At 56.6% G+C, this 20311-nt stretch overlaps 1 protein-coding gene across 1 annotated transcript; it reads right to left on the bottom strand.

Annotated features, from left to right (window-relative positions):
* Positions 1-12635: 12635 nt before the first annotated feature.
* LOC116579211 lies at positions 12636-20196 on the bottom strand. Its single transcript, XM_032324247.1, has 5 exons — positions 20067-20196; positions 18861-18934; positions 14412-14579; positions 13723-13854; positions 12636-12890 (listed from the first exon to the last, which is right to left on the bottom strand). The coding sequence occupies exons 2-5, from the start codon at positions 18931-18933 to the stop codon at positions 12754-12756; spliced, it is 510 nt and encodes a 169-aa protein (XP_032180138.1). The 5' UTR covers position 18934; positions 20067-20196; the 3' UTR covers positions 12636-12753.
* Positions 20197-20311: the final 115 nt, after the last annotated feature.

The raw sequence follows: 20311 nt of genomic DNA, 5'->3' as shown, positions 1-20311 counted from the left end.
TCACCCCTTCTGGAAGGAAATTGCAAGGGGATAGTGCCCACAGGGAAAAAACACCCCTGCGAACAGAGTGTCACTTCCAGGGGACAGAGCTGGTGGCCGGGAAGGGGACCAGGTAACGTTTCATTTCTTGCGCCAGAGGATAGGTTCCCCGGGTTCGCTGTCTTATCCCTTAGAGCGTTTTGTAGGTCTGAAATATTTGATCGTTTTAAGCAAAACAAACAGAGCACCCAACTGCGTAGACCTTTTCTCCTCCCACACCAAGTCCGTACCCGGAAGATTGCTCGCCCGGCGGCGGGCGCCCTTTGCTTCTGAGACCCCAGGCCCCACTTCTTACACCAAGACACAGCCTCAGGATTTAAGTGCCCTCCAGCCAGCGAAAACAAAGCAAGCCCCTTCCCGACCATGGGGTCAGAGCCGTGCAGAAGGCCACACCGCAGTCCCTCAGGCTGAGCTGGGCCCTGCGGACAGGCCATCCCAGGCCGCCCCCAAACACGCCTGCCCCCCCCTGAGGGAGACCCCTGACCGTGCTCATACGGTGTGGGGGAGGGAGGAGACCCATGTGTTTTCCAAGCCCGAGGGAAGAATACTTCAGCCTGCTCGGACATCTGAAGCATCCGGTTCTGAGACCCACGGGCATCTCGACTGGGTAAATATCTGAAAAATCTGTTCCCTGCAAGTGGACCAGACACATAAGTCACTCGCAACGTAACCAGCTTGGCCTCCGAGTGCCGCAGTCCCTACTTACACGTTATTATTTCAAAAACCCCATAGAGGGTTTCGTGGCCAGGGACCAACGCTCTGTTTCCACGAGCACAACACACTCTGACAGGCGGAGGGCTGTGGTCTACACCTGCACAGCCCACCTCGTGAAACCTCGGCCTTTCATCCACCAGCCAGGGAGGGTAGACGGACCCACTGCTGGAACACTCCCCTAGGTACAAGGTCCCTGGGTCGACGCCATGCAAGGTCCTAACACTGGGGGTTCGGCCGCAAGGAACAGTGCCCAGCCCCCGACTAAGCAGAGGAAAGCAAATGTGGAAACACAGAACCAGGAAACCCCGAGCTAGATCCACGGTGAAGCGGTTGGGAGACTTACATAAAGCTGTCGGTATTCAGTGTGTGTGTGTGTGTGTGCACGCGTGCATGCGTTGTACGTGTGTGTGCCTTGTTCGTGCGTGTACATATCCCTGTATCCTGTGTGTGCACATGTGTGTGTGCACACTCCTGTGTCCCCGTGTGTGTGCCTTGTGTTGTGTGTGCATGCGTGTGCTTGAGCGTGTGTGCACACTGTGTGCGTACAAGGGTACGCGTGAAGCCTGCAGCCTGCTAGGGCCTCAGAGCCAAGGCTTCACGGAGAATCCATGGTGACACACCGAGCAGACCCCGGGGGGAGGCCTTCCTGGGTCTGTGTCAGACTCTGGACAGAACTCCGCACAGAGGGAGCACAGCCCTCCGTCCTGCAGCCCTCCCCAGGGGCAGTCCCGTCCTGCGGCCACCCGCGCCTACACGCCCGTGTCATGCCCTTCCCCACAGGTGGAGGCACCACAAGGATGGTGTGACTGCCTTGTCCAGCACCGGTGCACCGGGGAGAAGGACCTTAGCACCTTGCTCCCGGTGCCTGCGCCGTGGGGCTCCGAGACCTTCCCTGCTGGAACTTGGGGACCGGCAGCTTCCACAGCAGCTGTAGGATGGGCCACATGTATTTCTCCCCTCTTGACACACATGGGCTTGCTTCCCGTCTCTTTCTCTTTCTTAAACAGTGCCGCAGTGCACTACCTCGGAAGCTGGGCAGGTCTTCGTGCCCAGCCCCCGTGCCCAGCTCTCCCACCATGGCCGAGGACCCCACCGTGTGGCCATGCCCATCTCCCCCCACTGCCGGGAGGCAGGCGGGAAACCCCAAGGTGGCTCCAGGCAGGGACAGGGAGGACCCAGGCCACACAGGAGATGAAGGTGCAGGTACCCCACGCGGCCACGGGCTTCCATCAGTCTGGAAGGCAGACAGACCCCTCCACAGGGCTCTGTCTCCTCTGGTCTCAGAACCAGGAAGGACTCCAGCGTGGCACCCGAGAACGTTCTAGCATTTTTTGGCAGATGAGTTTCAGCTTAAGATTCCCAGTATTTCAGTCCATGAAAGAGACCCGTGGAGCCTACAAGTGTGATCGCACGCCCCATTCTGTGTGCTCGTCCCTGCTTCTGGGGAAAGGAGTCTTAGTTTTGTTGGATTCTCCAACCAGGTGTTGACTCCAAGTCTTTGAACCTGTGTGTTTCAGTTGTGTTCTTTCTGTTATGAATGACCGAAAAAAAAAAAAAAAAAGAGTCCAACTTAATCTGGCTGGAGCAAATAAAGGGGGGAAGGAATTTATTGGAAAAATCAAAAACAAAAAAAGGGATTTATTGGCTCGTGCAGCCAGAAGGTCCACGAGCAGCTGGGCTCAGGTGAGGCTGAATCCAGGGCTCAGACCAGGCCTGAAGGCCCGACTCTCTCTCCATCTCAGGCTCACTTTCCTCTGCAGGCTCTGTCGGGCTCTGTCGTCAGGTGGGCTCACTCCGCCCAGCTCCCCCTGCCCCCACCCCCACGGTGGGTCCAGAGTCACAGCCTTGCTGCTCCACAGGCAGCACTTCCTCCTGGCTCTCGGGCAGGAGTGCTAGAAACCACGGCGGGTCACGTGCCCACCCTCGGACGGATCCCTCTGGCAGAGGACAGGAATGCTTCGAGGGGCTCAGGCCAGGCCCCACACCCAGCCCCAGCTCGAGGGGTGATGAGTCACCAGCAGAAATCCAAGTGGTGCCACGAGGAAGGGGTCATGGCACAGGGCAGAGGCAATTATCCTCCGTACCCTGCACTCTGAAACAGGCTGACCCCTACGTTAGCTCAGGTTCAAGTGCTCCAGTAGTGGGCGAGAGCTGGCAAGTCCGCTGCCGTCTACAGGGATAGCCTGTTGTGGGGTTGGACTGTGTCCCCAGAGAGGTATACTGAGGCTGTTGGGAGTCGTGACCCCGGGACCTGTGCATGGGACCTCATTTGGAAATAGGGTCCTTGGAGATGTCGCACTGGACTGGGTGGGCCAGAAACCCAATGCCAGGGGCTCTTACACGAGAAAGGAGAAGGAAATAGCACAGACACAGGTCATGTGATGATGGGGTGTGAGACCGGAGTGCCGCAGCCACAAACCCAAGGAGGCCAGGAGCCGCCAGGAGCAGCCAGAGGCAGGCAGGGTCCTCCCCTACATCCTCTGGAGGGAGCATGGCCCTGCCCACATCTTGATTCTGGACTTCTGCCCCCTGGAATGGGGAAATAGTAAATTCCTGTTGCTTTAAGCCCCCAGCCTGGACTATCTTAACAGCCACAGGACACTTTTACTCTGTCTTATCCCAACATCAGGCTGTGACCCAACAGTGAATCCGGGATCCCGACACGGTCCTCGGTCCCCCTAGCCCCTCTCCCCACAGCCCCGGAACAGTGGCTCTCCCAGACTTGTGAGGATCCCAACCTGGTGTTTTCCGATGGGTCTCTGGGAAGGTTTGAGGAAGTTGTGACCCTAATGGCTGGGAAAGTCCTCTAGGCAGCCTTGTGATTCTGCCTTACAGGTGATCCCAGCCAACTCCTGATCAAAGGGAAACCCCCCACAAGACCCCTTCCAGCCCAGCAAGGCTACACTGTGTCCAGTGTAGGAGCCAACACAGCTACTGGCCAAGAATCCCCAGATATGAAATTGTTGCCTAAATCCTGCTGTCACACCTTCTGGACACACGTGGCCAACTCCAGCTGGAGTTCTCCCGTACTTGCACACTGGCTTGTGTCCCTAAGCAGTGGAAAAGCTCATTCAAAGGCATCCCTGACTGAGGCAGCCTCACGGGCTCATGCCCCTCAGGTGCAATCTGATGACTGCACCAGGATCTTCAGGCCACCATGATTCAAGGTAGAACACTGAAGCACTACAGTCAGACAGACCTGGGTTTCGATACAGACTCTACCATCTACTCGGCATACAGCCTCTGGAAGTTGCCCAGCCACTCTCCGTGTCCTCACTGGGGACAGATAAATGTACTTCCTATAGGACATCTTGTAGGACTGCAGGAAGCAGTAACTGAGCTAATACACAACATAGAATTTAGCTTGATTCTATCATGCCCAAGCACCCATTTAGTAAATACTTACTGAATACCGAATGTGTGTCAGGTGATATCCTAGAAACTGGGGTTACAGGAGGAAACAAAATAGACAAGCGTTTGGGAGTTTATGAAGATGAAAAAGAAGGTGGTGGTGGTGATGGTGGTGATGGTGATGAGGTGATGGTGATGGTGATCATGGTGTTGGTGATGATGATGGTGATGGTGACGGTGATGTTTATGATGGTGATGGTGATAGTGGTGATGATGATGCTGGTGGTGATGGTGATGAGGTGATGGTGATCATGGTGGTGGTGATGATGATGGTGATGGTGACGGTGATGTTTATGATAGTGATGGTGATAATGGTGACGATGATGCTGGTGGTGATGGTGATGATGGTGGTGGTGATGGTGATGACAATGATGGTGGTGATGATGGTGACAATGATGGCGGTGATGATGGTGACAATGATGGTGGTGGTGATGGTGACAATGATGGTGGTGATGGTGACAATGATGGTGGTGGTGATGGTGACAATGATGGTGGTGGTGATGGTGGTGATGGTAAAGCTGAGATCCTCTCTAGACCATGAGACCGTCACAAGCTAGAGCAGCATCTCCCATTTCCTGGCTCCCTCAGGGCCTAGCACAGTATCTGGCCCATACTATGTACTTCAGAGATGTATGTTGTTTGTGGACTTATTCTTCAAGTTGCTTTAAGCAGAGGAAAGAGCCCCTCCAAGGGTAGTTCAAACCCGGCCCCCATGCAAATCTCTTTGAAGTTATGCGTTTTATCTTTAAAATTCACTTAAGCTTTTCATTCCATTCTATGGTCTATCCATGTTTGTTATACTTATAAACAAGAACTTATTTCCAAAACTTTGAACGAAAATGATGCCCCAAGAAAACCTACCTTGTTTATTCCTGTGGCTTTTGAGATACTAACCACACACACACACCAACCCCCTCAGGCCACCCCACATACATCCGGAGGTCCAGAGCCCAGGGCCAGCAGCATAGACCCAAGCAGTTAGACACTCCAGAGGAAATGCCTCTTTCTCCTGGTGTTGCTGGAGTCTGGGGAGCCAGAAAGGCAAGGCCCTTCGAGGCAGCTTGCACCCTGCTCCGTGCCCTAGATGGCAAGGAGGTTGAGCCTGCACTCAGCAACTTTATGCAGAGAGCCAAAAGATGTCACAGTAAGAAGGTCCCGACAAGGTCTCTGGAAACTTGACTTTCCCCGTAAAACCCCGGTGTTCCCAGCACACGGGCCACACCAACATCCTCGGTAGACTCTGGGCCGGGAAGCAGTCGTGTCCGTCCCAGGGGCTCCTGCGGATGCCGTCAGCTTGCATTTAGAGAGCTGCCACGCGTGGCCAGAGTCTGCAGATTGGCTCTGGAACCCTCCCCGCCGCCCAGCGGCCGCTGTCCTCCTGCGACTCCCCCTCCAGAGGGTGACAACAAGCCGGAAGAAGCAGGGCGCCCCCGCCCAGGCCGCCAGGCCAACCAGAACTCGACTTAGAGCCTGGCTCCCCAATTCGCACGGCCCGGCTCCCTGAGTTTCTGTTTCCCCATTTCTAAAGTGTGTCTTTGACGTGATGTTTTCCAGCTCTGTTACATAACAGACACCCGCAGAGCGTGGAAAGAGAAAGCGGTTAATTCAGCGGATAATTCAGTAACGGCACGCGTTCAAAAGCAAACTGGAATTCACCGAGCAGGTGGAAACGGGCTCACCTGAGCCCCGAGAACAGGGCCCCATCCCCCCACCACGGGAGTTTGGCATCGATGAGAAAAGAACCAAGCGTGCGGGGTGGGGAGGGCAGGGGGCGCCTGGGTGGCTCAGTGGGTTAAAGCCTCTGCCTTCGGCTCAGGTCATGATCCCAGGGTCCTGGGATCGAGCCCCGCATCGGGCTCCCTGCTCAGCATGGAGCCTGCTTCTCCCTCTCTCTCCCCATTGTCCCCCCTCCTACTGCTCTCTCGATCTCTCTGTCAGATAAATAAATAAAATCTTTTTTAAAAAAATTAAAAAAAGAACCAAGGGGGAACCCATCAAGCTCGTGTCCCCCCTGCCCAGGGCCGCAGGTAGACTGGCCGCTCCTCAAGCCGCGGCAGGTGCGTTCCCCTGGGGAGGGCGACACTGAGGAGCCTGCAAAAGCCAGTCACTCCCGTAGCGGGTCAGTGTCACTCACGATTTCTGGAAATACTTATTTCCATTTTCAAACAAACACAGCGGTGCGGGGGAGCAAGCTGCAAACTGCACGAATGTTCACCAGACACAAGGCTTTTAAGGGAACATCGCGCCCCGCGGGACCGTTCGGGCCACGGTCCAATAACTCGGATTGCACAAACTCGCCTCCAGCTTCTCCAGAGACCAGCGAGAGGAGGGGAGGTCGGTTGCTGGAAACGCAGAGCCAGACTCGGGGGCTCCGGGAAAAGCACGGGGCTTGGCTGCCACCTGGTGTCCACATGGGGTGTAACAGCCAGCTCGGAGCCGCGCCAGAGGGTGTGTGGTTGGGGATATCCAGCCCTTTAACAACGCAGGAACCTGGCACTGAAGACCACCCTCCCGTTTCAGCACCTGGGCTCCCCCCTAGTTAACAGGCTCGTTTGGGTGAGGTGGTGCCACAAGAGCGCCTGTGCGCTTGTTTCCCCTGGAGATCCTGGTTTAGGAACGCTGGGCTGGGGCAGCGGTCTGTGGGTCCAGCCCGTTTCCCAGGCCGCCTGGGAATGAGTGCAGGGGTTTAAACCTGCACCTGGGGCCGATGACAGAAACCCCGAGGGTGAGGGACACGCCTCAGGGCCTTCCAATGGTTGCCAGGTGACCCTACCCTGCAGCCCTGCAGCTTAATGAACTTCTTCATACAATTCAGCGTCCTTGGGAGGGAAGCCTGTTCTCAACACGACTGCGGCCGGCCAGCCCTCCGAGTCCTTGGGGTCCTCCAGGCACCCAGGATGTGCAGGACGCCTGCAAGGACATTTCCTCTGCCTCTGACGGGGCTTTGTCTGGACACCCCACGTGTCCTACCACATACTTTCGTTGACAGCCCTAAGGACGTAGAACTTTTGAGCGAAAACTGCAACGGTCCCGGGCCAACCGGGACAAGGGGGTCCCCCGCATCCTCACCTGCCTCGGACTGGCATCGACTGGGCCTGGACCTCGATGGAAGCATTTTCAAGAGCAGCAGCTGGGGTGTCGGTCGGATTCTTACAGGGACCTGTGCCGCCTTCCGCCCACCCTCCCCTGCGGGGCGTGCCCTCCCGGAGCTCCGGAGGAAAGCCGGCAGTGCCCCACACAGCCGCGCCTACGGAGGGCAGCGGCCGGCTGCTGTGATGTCACGGTCCGTTGGAGAACACGTGGCCCACCTGAGTGCTGACTCTGGTTGGTCTGGGGGCAGGGAGTGGTGGCCTGCTACAGGAACACGAGGAAATCATTTGAAAAGATCCTTCGAGGCGGCCTCGTCCTCGGACTTGGACGTGTTTACCCAGGGAGCACTAATGGGCACCTACCGCGCCGCGGGCTGTGTAAGGCGCTCAAGCAGAGACAACACGGCAGGCACAGGTTGGACGCTGGCACAGCCCCTCCGGGGCTTGAATCCCAGCACGGCCTTCACGGGCCGTGCGACCTTGGCCAAGCCACCGAACCTCTCTGGGCCCCCTTCCTTGGTTTGTGGAACGGAGTAAATACTCCCAGCTGTTGTGAGGAAATGCTGCCTAAGAACGGTGAGCCAGGGCCAGGCCGAGGTGGTGGCGGCACACTCAACCCCTCACCGGCCTTTGTGGGGTCCGGGGTTTCTGCCGTTTGTGGCGTGATTCAGCACCTGCGTCTGAAGGCTGCAGGAAGGACTGGGTGTGCTGGGCGTGCTGGGCAGTCACCCGGGGAGACCCGAAGCTCCGAAGGGCAGACAGACACAGTGACGCTGGCACCCCCTTCAGAAGCATCTCAGAGCACCCAGGAGACGCCACAGAAATTCAGAGTTTCTAAGAGTCGCTACGTCCTTCCTCCTAACCTAGTTTCTTTTTCCCGTCAATACCAGCATCAAGACACATTGTAAGATACACACTCATCCTCACCAATCGCTCTCTCCGGAGGGGGAAAATATGGACCATGCGTCCCCACGGTGACCCCCCCGGGGGACCCGGGATGTCTCAGGCTCCTCAAAGCCTCACACGACAGCCTCCGAGCAGACGGGAGGGCTCACGGAAACCTCTCCACACCGCAGGCCTGCAGCGTGCCGCTGTCCACCTGGACCAGGGCTTCTGGAAGAAATGCCGGGCTGACCCGGCGGGCATGGGAACGGCTCCGGGCTGACCCGGCGGGCATGGGAACGGCTCCCAACCAGACTCAGCGGCTGGGACAGAAGGAACCACCGAGGCTGGGTTCGAAGAGAAGCACGTTGGGTGACCCACGAGAAGTACAAAGAAGTCAGCTGCAAGCTGGCCGGAAGCAGACAGGACATAGAAAACAGGTCGCAGACAGGAAACGGGAAACAAACAAACAGGAAGCAGACAGGCGACAGGAACCGACAGGACACAGGAAGCGGACAGGAAGCTGACAGCTGACAGGAACAGACAGAAAGCAGGTAGGACACAAGTAGCAGGTAGGAAGCAGATAGGACACAGGAAGCAGACAGGACACAGGAAGCAGGTAGGAAGCAGATAGGACACAGGAAGCAGGTAGGAAGCAGATAGGACACAGGAAGTAGACAGGAAGCAGGAAGCAGATAGGGCACAGGAAGCAGATAGGGCACAGGAAGCAGACAGGACACAGAAAGCAGGTAGGAAGCAGATAGGACACAGGAAGCAGACAGGACACAGGAAGCAGGTAGGAAGCAGATAGGACACAGGAAGTAGACAGGACACAGGAAGTAGACAGGAAGCAGATAGGACACAGGAAGCAGACAGGACACAGGAAGCAGGTAGGAAGCAGATAGGACACAGGAAGCAGACAGGACACAGGAAGTAGACAGGAAGCAGACAGGAAGCAGGAAGCAGCAGGTGACAGGAAGCAGACAGGACACAGAAAGCAGGTAGGAAGCAGATAGGACACAGGAAGCAGACAGGACACAGGAAGCAGGTAGGAAGCAGATAGGACACAGGAAGTAGACAGGACACAGGAAGTAGACAGGAAGCAGATAGGACACAGGAAGCAGACAGGACACAGGAAGCAGGTAGGAAGCAGATAGGACACAGGAAGCAGACAGGACACAGGAAGTAGACAGGAAGCAGACAGGAAGCAGGAAGCAGCAGGTGACAGGAAGCAGACAGGACACAGAAAGCAGGTAGGAAGCAGATAGGACACAGGAAGCAGACAGGACACAGGAAGTAGACAGGAAGCAGATAGGACACAGGAAGCAGACAGGACACAGGAAGCAGGTAGGGCACAGGAAACAGACAGGACACAGGAAGTAGATGGGAAACAGGGCACAGGAAGCAGGAAGCAGATAGGACACAGGAAGTAGACAGGAAGCAGATAGGGCACAGGAAGTAGACGGGAAGCAGGAAGCAGATAGGGCACAGGAAGCAGATAGGGCACAGGAAGCAGACAGGACACAGAAAGCAGGTAGGAAGCAGATAGGACACAGGAAACAGACAGGACACAGGAAGTAGACGGGAAACAGGGCACAGGAAGCAGGAAGCAGATAGGACACAGGAAGTAGACAGGAAGCAGATAGGGCACAGGAAGCAGACAGGAAGCAGACAGGACACAGGAAGCAGGTAGGAAGCAGACAGGACACAGGAAGCAGCAGGTGACAGGAAGCAGACAGGACACAGGAAGCAGCAGGTGACAGGAAGCAGACAGGAGGCAGACAAGGAAGCAACAGGAAACAGGAAGCAGCAGGTGACAGGAAGCAGACAGGACACAGGAAGCAGACAGGACACAGGAAGCAGGTAGGAAGCAGACAGGACACAGGAAGCAGGTAGGAGGCAGATAGGACACAGGAAGCGACATGACACAGGAAGCAGCAGGTGACAGGAAGCCGATAGGACACAGGAAGCAGGCGGGAGGCAGACAAGGAAGCGACAGGACACAGGAAGCAGACAGGACACAGGAAGCAGGTAGGAAGCAGACAGGACACAGGAAGCAGACAGGACACAGACGAGGAAGCGACAGAACACAGGAAGCAGCAGGTGACAGGAAGCAGACAGGACACAGGAAGCAGGCGGGACACAGGAAGCAGACAGGACACAGACGAGGAAGCGACAGAACACAGGAAGCAGCAGATGACAGGAAGCAGACAGGACACAGGAAGCAGGTAGGTCACAGGAAGCAGACAGGACACAGACAGGAAGTGACAGGACACAGGAAGCAGCAGGTGACAGGAAGCAGACAGGACACAGGAAGCAGACAGGACGCAGGAAGCAGACAGGACACAGACAAGGAAGCGACAGGAAACAGGAAACAGCAGGTGACAGGAAGCCGACAGGACACAGGAAGCAGGCGGGAGGCCGATAGGACACAGGAAGCAGACAGGACACCGGAAGCAGGTAGGAAGCAGATAGGACACAGGAAGCAGACGGGACACAGACAAGGAAGCGACAGGACACAGGAAGCAGCAAGTGACAGGAAGCGACAGGACACAGGAAGCAGGCGGGACACAGGAAGCAGACAGGACACAGGAAGCAGGTAGGACACAGGAAGCAGACAGGACACAGACAAGGAAACGACAGGACACAGGAAGCAGCAAGTGACAGGAAGCAGACAGGACACGGGAAGCAGCAGGTGACAGGAAGCAGACAGGACACAGGAAGCAGGTAGGAGGCAGATAGGACACAGGAAGCAGACAGGACACAGACAAGGAAGCGACAGGACACAGGAAGCAGACAGGAAGCAGACAGGAAGCAGGAAGCAGCAGGTGACAGGAAGCAGACAGGACACCGGAAGCAGGTAGGAAGCAGATAGGACACAGGAAGCAGACGGGACACAGACAAGGAAGCGACAGGACACAGGAAGCAGACAGGAAGCCGACAGGAAGCAACAGGAAGCCGACAGGAAGCCGACAGGACACAGGAAGCAGGCGGGAGGCAGACGGCTCACAGAGCCACAGCCGATGCCCGTGACTTCCGCCTCCCGCTTGCTCCGTAGAAAGACCTCCTCGCCTCGTGTTTTGATAGATACTGTCAGCATGGTCTCTGGCTTTGCTCTCTAGTTACTGTTTTTATGTGGGGATTCACAGAAATTCAAAAAATATGTTGCCACAGGCTTCATCTTCCTGACACCCCTTCCCCTTGCTTCCAACCGCTTGTCCCCAGACCGGGTCGTCACGGTGGTCACTGTCCCATTCGGCCGGCCGGTCTGGGCAGACTTGCCCTCACGGTTTCCGGTTCCCTTGCCCTTGTACCCTACAGCACCCCCTTCCTCTGGCGTTCAAGCCCCTTCCCGGGCGATGCCCGTCAACACTGACCTCAACAAAGGCCAGGTAGCGACACGTGCCCGTAACCTTCGCCTGCGAAGATCCGTTTCCCTGCTCGTCATAGTTTCACGGACGACCCCATTCAGGGGAAACGGTTGTCCCACTGCCTTCTGGCTTCCAGAACTGCCTGACACGGCAGCTACTGGCTGTCCCTTTGCCAGAAACGAGTTCTCAATTGTGCAGGGTAAAACGCTGCCAGCTAGTAACCAGGTGAGCACCGAGAGGCGAAGTCACAGTCAAAAGGGACGAGGTGCGTTTTCGATGGCAAGGAGCTTGCCCAGCGTGAGGGCGGCAGCAGTGAGGCAGGGACGCTGCAGATGGCCCCGTATGGAGACCCAGTGCCTAGGCCTGTCAGGAGCCCCAGGAAGCACGGGGACCCCTCTGGCCTCCAAGAAGCCAAGCTGGGTGCTGTTCCAATGTCCTCCCAGACCCCAGCCCCAGCTTGCATCCCCTCCCCGGCGGCGCTCCGGCCCACGGTCGGACTTTCAGCGCCCTCCTCCCCGGGCCTTCGTCTGCAGGTTCTGGAGTCTGGGACCGTCTCCACCTGCCACCAGCACCTCTGCTTGTTTTGGCCTCTCCTACTCCCAGCTCACATGACATCCTCGGCGTGCTCTGCCCCAACCAACCCCAACTTGTCCCCACCCCCGCCCCACCCCCCTCCATCAGCCCCGAGGAGCTGTATCAAATCTCCCCATTCTGCCCATTGCTTTACTTGTCCTCTGTGTTTCTGCGAGCCCGGTAAGGGAAAGGGCTCCATCACTCAGACCTCAGGCCGGAGCTCAGGGCTCGGCTGACCTTCCCAGGCCTGCGGCCACCCACTTCCAACAACACTGACCATTTCAAAGAGGGGGAGGCCGGTTCCAGAAGAAAAGTAGCCACCAGGACTTCCAGGGATCCAGCCTCCGCAACGGGATATTACGCTCCTGAAGATCTCCTGAAACACCAAGCACCTCCCATCACAGGACCCTACACTTTCAGTTTTTCTAGGTTTAAAACAACTTAAACAACTTATCCCTTGCCACGCGTACCCAAAAATATATTTACATCAGGCACTTGGGAGAAACGGTTTCCGACAGGTACTGTCACGCAGGCATCAAAGAAGCGACCACACAGCTCGTGTAGACTGCTCGTTTATTAGCACTGGTGCTGCGACACGATGGTTTCCAGGGACGCTGCTGAGCCGTGCAGAGGTGGGACCGCGTGGTGAGGCTCGGAGCGGGGTGCAGACTCCTCTACTTCTTCCACTCGTTCTTGTCGTAATCCCACTTGGCCGAGAAGCCCTGAACCGGGCTGACCTTCATGTCGAGCATCCTCTTGGTCTGCTTGGCCACCCAGTCCTCCTCGAAGGTGTGCGGGACCGGGCCGTACACTAAAGCCCAAAACAACGTCATGAGACCACTGTGCCTGATGAAGCATCTCTGAGCCCACAGCTCCTGCGGGTCAGGTCCTCCCCAACGCATCACACCGCCGCCAGGCTTGCGAAGTCATCTCCCACGCAACACCCACACACCCACACACACAGGCTCTGAATTCTGGGCATGGACAACTCTCAGTATTACTCCTTTGAGGATAAAAGATGAGTAATCAAGTTAGAGCCGAGAGCACCCAGATTTCTCCACAAGACGCAGCTCATGGGGCGCCCGGGCTAGCACAGGGTACAGACAGAGCCCCCACCGACTCGACTAGTGAGATCAAATCCACAGGCATGAGTAACCCATGTCCACAGCAGACCAGAAGGACAGGACTCCCGCTGCTGGGAATGAGAAAAGCCCATTCTGCCTGGACACAAAGAACCGAGAGAGATAACACGGAATGAGCAGACAAGCCCAACACGGTCAAAGCAGAAACGGAGAGACCTGAGGACCCAGGACTCCGCTTACTGAGATGCGCTCGTCCTGCAACGGAAACAGCCCTTCCGTGAGCATGCGCGCCCTCCCGCTCGATCAAACCCTCGCCACGGCACCACAGTAACCGTCTGGTGAGCCAACACGGCGCCACGGAAGGTGGTTGCCAGAACAAAGCGGGGAAGTCATTCGCTGCCAAGCACAGCCTGGGCGCGTCCGAGCCCGCGCACACCTGGCTCCCCGCACGGAGGTGCCTGCCCCACGCACACGCCCTCAGACCACCCCTGCGCACCGGACCCAATCCGGCCCCGTGCAGCTGCGACCCGAGAGGCCAGGCCTGCGCCGCTGCCCGCTCACCGTAGTACTTCTCCCAAATCAGGATGAGCGCGGTGAAACCGACGAAAAACAAGGCGGCGCCCACGACCGTCTTCCACTCGTTGGTGCTCCGGTTCATCTCCGCGAAGCTCTCGTTGAACTTCATGCGGTACACTGCGGAGAGAGCACACGCACTCGTGGGAGCGAGCGCAGCCGCGGCCTCCTCCGCAGGGCTCTCCCTTTCTCCCCGCAGAGCCGGGGGACCAAGCGCGCATGCCTGTGCTCATACATGCCTACACGGCATGACGGAGGGGAGAAAATGCACAGTCTGCTTTCGACAAAAAAACCCACAGTGAATTCCTTCTATGCATTCCTACGCACAGGATCTGCGTAATCCCAGGAACTTCCACTCCCCTTCACCAACTGACAGCATATTGCTGGGCTCATGTCCCATCAGTAAGCCTCAGAGGCCCCGGTCCTGCTAAGCAAGGCGGCAAGAAGCCACAGCCACCAGACCCCCACCTGCCCGCCCCGCCCTGGGGACCAGAGCCCCACAAGCAGAGAGGGGCCTGGGTGGAGGCGCAGCCGGCCACAGAGCCAGGGCCCAGCGGAACACAGCACGGCGGGCCCCCGAGCACGCTGGTCTCCGGGCAGCAACCCCCAGCTCGCAGCCCAGAAACCAGTCAAAATGCTCTCCCGCGCTCGGCCAACACTCCCGCTTCAATACCCACATTCGACTTTCTCATCCATGGAGAGGCTGCTCCAGGAAGCCTTCTCCTTCTCTTTCAAGGCCTTCTGGCCGGCAGAGAGGTTCCTCACGTGGGCCACATCGGGCAGGGGGTAGTCCCGTCGGTCGACGTAACTCGGGAGAGCGTAGTCTTCACTCTTCACGACGCCTCCTACCAAACGCAGCGGACGAACATGTGAATGTTCACATAGGTTCAGTTACAAAGCAAGGCACATACGCCCTGAAGACCTCGTTACCCTGGCGACCTGCAGCCTGTTTCAAGCGGCTCAGGGACAGTCGTGTGAAGGAGGGAGTGAGCAGGCCCGTCCCGTGTGGCCCAGACGGCAGAACAAGGGGTAACAGCAGCCCTTCATACAGCCGACACGCACCTGCTGGGGCAGCTGTCCACGGGGGAAGCACAGCCCACGTGTGATGGGGCTACAGAGAGGGCACCCAAGGGCTCCCAGGACACCCTATTGGACTCGAGCAAGGCCCTTCTTTTTTTTTTTTTTTTAAAGATTTATTTGATAGAGAGATCACAAGTAGGCAGAGAGCCAGGCAGAGAGGGGGAAGCAGGCTCCGTGCTAAGCAGAGCGCCCAACTCGGGGCTCAATCACAGGACCCTGAGATCATGACCTGAGCCAAAGGCAGAAGCATAACCCACTGAGCCACCCAGGTGCCCCGAGGAAGGCCCGTCTCTTGGAGACTCCAACGAAGGAGGAAGCACAAAATCAACAGAAAACCCATAAAAGAAACATGTGTTCAAAGGTCAGAAACCGAAACATGTAACAAAACATGAGACCCGTGTCCACTAGAGGCTGCAAGCAAAGGGCTTCACAGGGCATCAGGGAGCCACTCACTCCCGGGTTCGGGTTTACCGGGCACCTACCACGCGCCGAGCGCCCTCTGGTCGTCTGAGACCAGGGAACAAAACGGCTGGAGCACACGCGCCAGAAGCGGGACGCGACGGACACGGACACGTCATCAGAGGTTACGGAGCGAGGGCTCAGGAAAAAGGCAAGGCGCAGCGGAGAAAGGGAATCGGGGGCGGGTGCGCATACAGTGGCAAACAAGACCCGACACTCAGGAGAGGGAGACCCCTGTGCTCGACGTGGACAGTCGTGCACCCGGCGAGTCACAGGCTACGGATCTGCTCTTTTTCTAAGACTACACCGCGTGTGTTTCCTTACACATACACGAGTGTACATACAAAACTCCTGGCAGGATAAACCCCACTGGTTGTCAGTGGGGAGAGGACAAAATGGGGTTTCTGATCACAGATAGAAACCTCAGTGCCTTTAGACAAGCATGTATTTGGGTCGTACTCAAGGAAAGAGGAAAACAGTTCAGAAAGCAGGAAAGAAAGGGTAACTTTACTTTTATTTAGAGGTTTCCCTAAATAAAACTGCTGAAATCTGCTTTTTCAGTTCTACCCTATACCTGCCAAGAAAACGTTGTGATCCAAACTGGCCTGGAAATATGAAGTCCTGTAGAAACACTCATTTCCCTCAGCTTGTACCAATGACTACATTCTCCCAAGTCACATTAACAACAGTTAAAATACATCATTTCACCTCAAAGTAGAATTTCTCTGAGGCTGATCTTTGCCATGCAAACGGCCAGCATGCTTACACATACCTGAGCTTATCCCCAAAAAATTTAACGTAGAAATGACTAGAACTACTTTCCAACTTTAAAATTCTAAGTTCGCTTAAAATGAGCGCACTAAAAAGAACGGCTGTACACCAGCGCGCAGCTCGCACTTTAACCACTACAAACAGAGGTGGACTGGGGTGATGAGAACATTCTAAACCTCACTGTGGTGGTCAGGACACACCTCGGGGACTGTGATGAAAACCACTCGGGCACACTTTCAACGGGCAGATGTCTGCTGTGTGAATTACATCTCAATAAATTCTCACAACCGCGGAGCACCCTGAGCATAAAACCGCATTTTCTAGAACAAGGACAGGAATCTGTGATCTCACGGCTGCCGGGGTTCCTCAGCATTTTGGGCTCAGTCCCCCACACCCCGCGAAGACTAGCATCCCAAGCATTCTTTGAGAGAGAGAGAAGAGACTTCTGCATTCGAGAGAGCATCTCGCCATCTGTCCTCAGCTGGGGTTTTCACTGAGGCTCTGCTGAGGAAGCCCAGGGTATGGGAACTGCCCCCCCAATCAGACAGGTCACCGCACCAACACCCAAGTGCAGTGGTGGCCGCCGGCGGTGCGTCACCATGTTACTATCCTGTGCAGAACCAGTCTGTGTCCTCAGGTAGGACCTGCATGACTAACAGTTAAAAACGAAAGGACAAGACTCGCTTGAGAGACTGCGGTGCCATCTGCCCACTGCACGAACACGCGACAACGAAGAGTAGGCAGGTCCTCAGCCGCACAGAGCTGGCACTCCAGAAGCAGAAACAGACAAAACACACAAACCTCAGTGTGTCACTCCCTTGAGCAAAGACAAAGCAGGGCGATGTAGGACAGGCGGCATCTTCACAGTGGCTGGCGAGGGAAGGCTCTTCTAAAATAACCTTGGCATTGAGGCTGACGAGTAGAGAAAAGCTCCCACCCACAGCTCTGGAGCTGCGGCAGGAGCAGCAGCTCGCTGCCTGAGAGGACTGTACCACGAGGGACTGGACACAGAGCAATCCTGGAAGGCTCGCGTGGGTACGCTGCTCGCTTCTTTCAACAGTGTGACGACATCAGAAAGGCTAGCTGCAGACCGTAACTGAGGCACAAGAAGCCACTCAAGGATTTCAAAAAGGAACTCTTTTAGGGGTGCCTGGATCATTAAATATCTGCTCAGGTCATGACCCCAAGGTCCTGGGATCGAGCCCCATATCGGGATCAAGCCCCGTATCAGGCTCCCTGCTCAGTGGGAAGACTGCTTCCTCCTCTCTCTGCCTACTTGTGATCTCTGTCAAAAAAATAAATAAATAATCTTTTTTTAAAAAAAAAGAAGAAACTTGATTTAAAAAAATAAATAAAATTGGGGCGCCTGGGTGGCTCAGTGGGCTAAAGCCTCTGCCTTCAGCTCAGGTCATGATCCCAGGTTCCTGGGATCGAGTCCTACATCGGGCTCTCTGCTCGGCAGGGAGCCTGCTTCCCGCCCCCCCTTTGCTGCCTCTCTGCCTGCTTGCGATCTCTGTCTGTCGAATAAATAAATAAAATCTTTTTAAAAATCAAAATAAAATAAGGAAAATCCTAAGAAACAATGTAATTAAAATTATCTGTGTCCACAGCATTATCCTAGGCAGTTTAAGGAACAGAGGAAAATGTAAGACAACAGTATTAGCAATTCAAGGACACAACTTCAGGGAAAATCTCACACATAAAGCAGTTACTTATTATTGACCCCAAGATACATAAACCTTGCTCTCCAAATTATCACTATTTAAGCCTTGCACCTGACCCCTCACTAACACATCCTTCCCCGTGAATTTGCATTTTTCCTTTTGTTTGCTCTCCCTCTCCCTGGAATGCTGTAGCTATGGGAATATGAACTTAAACCTATGGAGGTTAGGGGCATCTGGGGGGCTCAGTCAGTGGGGCACCTGCCTTCAGCTCAGGTCATGATTGGGACTGAGACCCATGTCGGCTCCCTGCTCAGCAGGGAGTCTGCTTCTCCCTCTGCCTCTTGGCCCATTTGTGCATACCCTCCCTCTTGCAAATAAATAAATCAAATCTTAAAAACAAAAAACAAAAACCGAGGAGATTAAAACTACTAATCCTTGAGCACAGTGAAGCTTCCCCTCAAGAAAAAACATTCCTGAACCCCAGGCCAGGCTAAATGGGTCTCCTCAAGGGCTGTCGCTTAATCAAACACCGCCTTCACGAATCTGTCCCTCTCCCGACTGCGAACACCCTGTGCAATGATTCCTCTCGTGTTCTTTTTGTTCTCAATGCCTAACAACATCTGGTACAAAGATGCTCGATAAACACAAAACTAAACTTGCTACGTGCCAGGCTCCAAGCTAAGCTCTTTACTAATATTCCTGGTGAGAAAAGAGATCCCTGCACCCAAGTTGCTCGTCCAAGACAGAAATGAGATTAAACTCGGCTCAGGCTAGGATGTCCAGGGTCTGTCCCTTCCACACCCCAATAATGTAAACGATACTGAAGAAAACTGGTTGCGGTTTTTTTTTGGGGGGGGGGATCATTAAAATCAAGTATGGTGGACATCTCTTGAAAGGGGTGGAACTGGAACCTGAAAAAATGGGAAAAGGAAGGGAAAGAAATAGCAACATAAACTAAGATCGAGACTAGTACTCAGAATGATTTATAAATATTCTGTAATATTTTTACCTCCCCCTGAAGTCCCACAGCAGCGGAATCAGGCTCTCAGACCCCTTGGGTCACCTGTGTTTGAAACTGCAGCACGAGGGCTTACACACAGTGGGAGCAAAATGGAATGAGCTCAGCGCGTGGAGAAGAAAAATGAGACTTACCATGGGCTCGGACACACACAGAGGTGGAAATCGCCCGCTTGCCGATGAGGCTAAACACTCTGGTAGCCAACATTCTGCAAGATAAAAACGTGCCCCTTCTCCGTGAACGCGGGCAAACACCTATTAGGGATGCCAGGGCATTTCGTTTTTGCTTTCTTCCCCACAGCACAGACGACCCATTCTTCCTTAGTGACCTTGATGAACCCAGAAATAACCGAACACGAGGTTTTTCTTAGCAGTCAACCCGCTTTTACGGGGCTGCCTTACAAACCAGACGCCCTAACATGCACACGCTCCGGGAAATTAGTAAACCGGCTTGCTTGAGAGACATGGAGGAGTGTTTTCCTAAGACTGAAAAGGTGGGAACTCGCCAGCGCTGGGTGACCCAAATGGGGTCCACTGTCCGGCGGAGGAGAAACAGCTGGAAGGGACCGGCACGCAAGGCCCGCGCTGAGGGGTCGCGGAAAACCCGGAACGCGCGCAGCACCGAAAGGGACATCGCGCCGGCCGGCTGCAAACACGGCCTGGTCCGCTTCCAGCCCCTGCGGACAGCGCACGACCCGGGGGACCCACCTCTCCCCTGGGCCCTCCGAGCTTCGGGCCCTGCTCCGCTCTCCCCCTCGCTCCCCCTGCTTTAACACGGACTCGCGGACGACACGAAAGGGGCTCCGGGCGCCTCTGCAGAGCGGCCCCTCGGAGGCAGAACACACTGAAGCGCGCCGGCAGGCCCGGGCTCGCGCGCACCCTCGTCTTCTCTCCCCGGCCCGGCCCGCGCGTGGGCGGACGCCGGGCGGCTGCGGGGCGGCGAGGCGGGGCGCCCCTCCCGCAGGCCCGTTAAACCCGGGCGGTGGCGCAGCCGTCGCCGGAGGGCTGCGAGCCCAGGCAGCCGCTGCACGGACCCCGCGCCCCGCCCTCGGTCCGCGGGCGCTCCAAGGTCAGAGCCCGAACGCAGCCCGCGGCCGCGACGGCGCAAACGCGGCCGGGCCAGATGCTGCGGGGCGCCACACAGGCCGCGAAGCGGCGGGCCCCCGAGCCCCAGCCCCAGCCCCAGCCCGGCGGCCTCAATGTCACCGGACTGCGAGGCCCAACCCCCGCTCCCGCCCGGCGCCGGGGCGCCGAGCCGCCGGCACACTCGCCCGCGGGCTCCCGGCCCCTGGCGCGCCCCGACCCCGCGGCGAGGGCCGCCTGCAGCCCGCCGCCGCTCACCTGCCGCTGCCCCCCGCCGCTGCCCGCCGCGACCGCCGCGACCGCCCTCTGTGCCCCCGCTGCCCGCGACCGGAAGAGAGCGAGGGCGCGCGCGGAGCACCACGGGATCGAGGAGGACTCGGCCGCGCCGGAGGTCACCGGAACGGAAGCGGAGAGGCGCGCGAGCGTCGTAAAAGGCCGGGCCGAGCCGCTTTACGGCGGCGCCGAGAGACGGCTTTACGGCGGCGCCCGGCCGGAAGCGCGAG

Source organism: Mustela erminea, chromosome 19 (genome assembly GCF_009829155.1).
Source record: "Mustela erminea isolate mMusErm1 chromosome 19, mMusErm1.Pri, whole genome shotgun sequence".
Classification (NCBI taxonomy): Eukaryota; Metazoa; Chordata; class Mammalia; order Carnivora; family Mustelidae; genus Mustela; species Mustela erminea.
The sequence above is the reverse complement of the archived record's forward strand: the minus strand, read 5'-3'. Positions and strand labels throughout refer to the sequence as shown.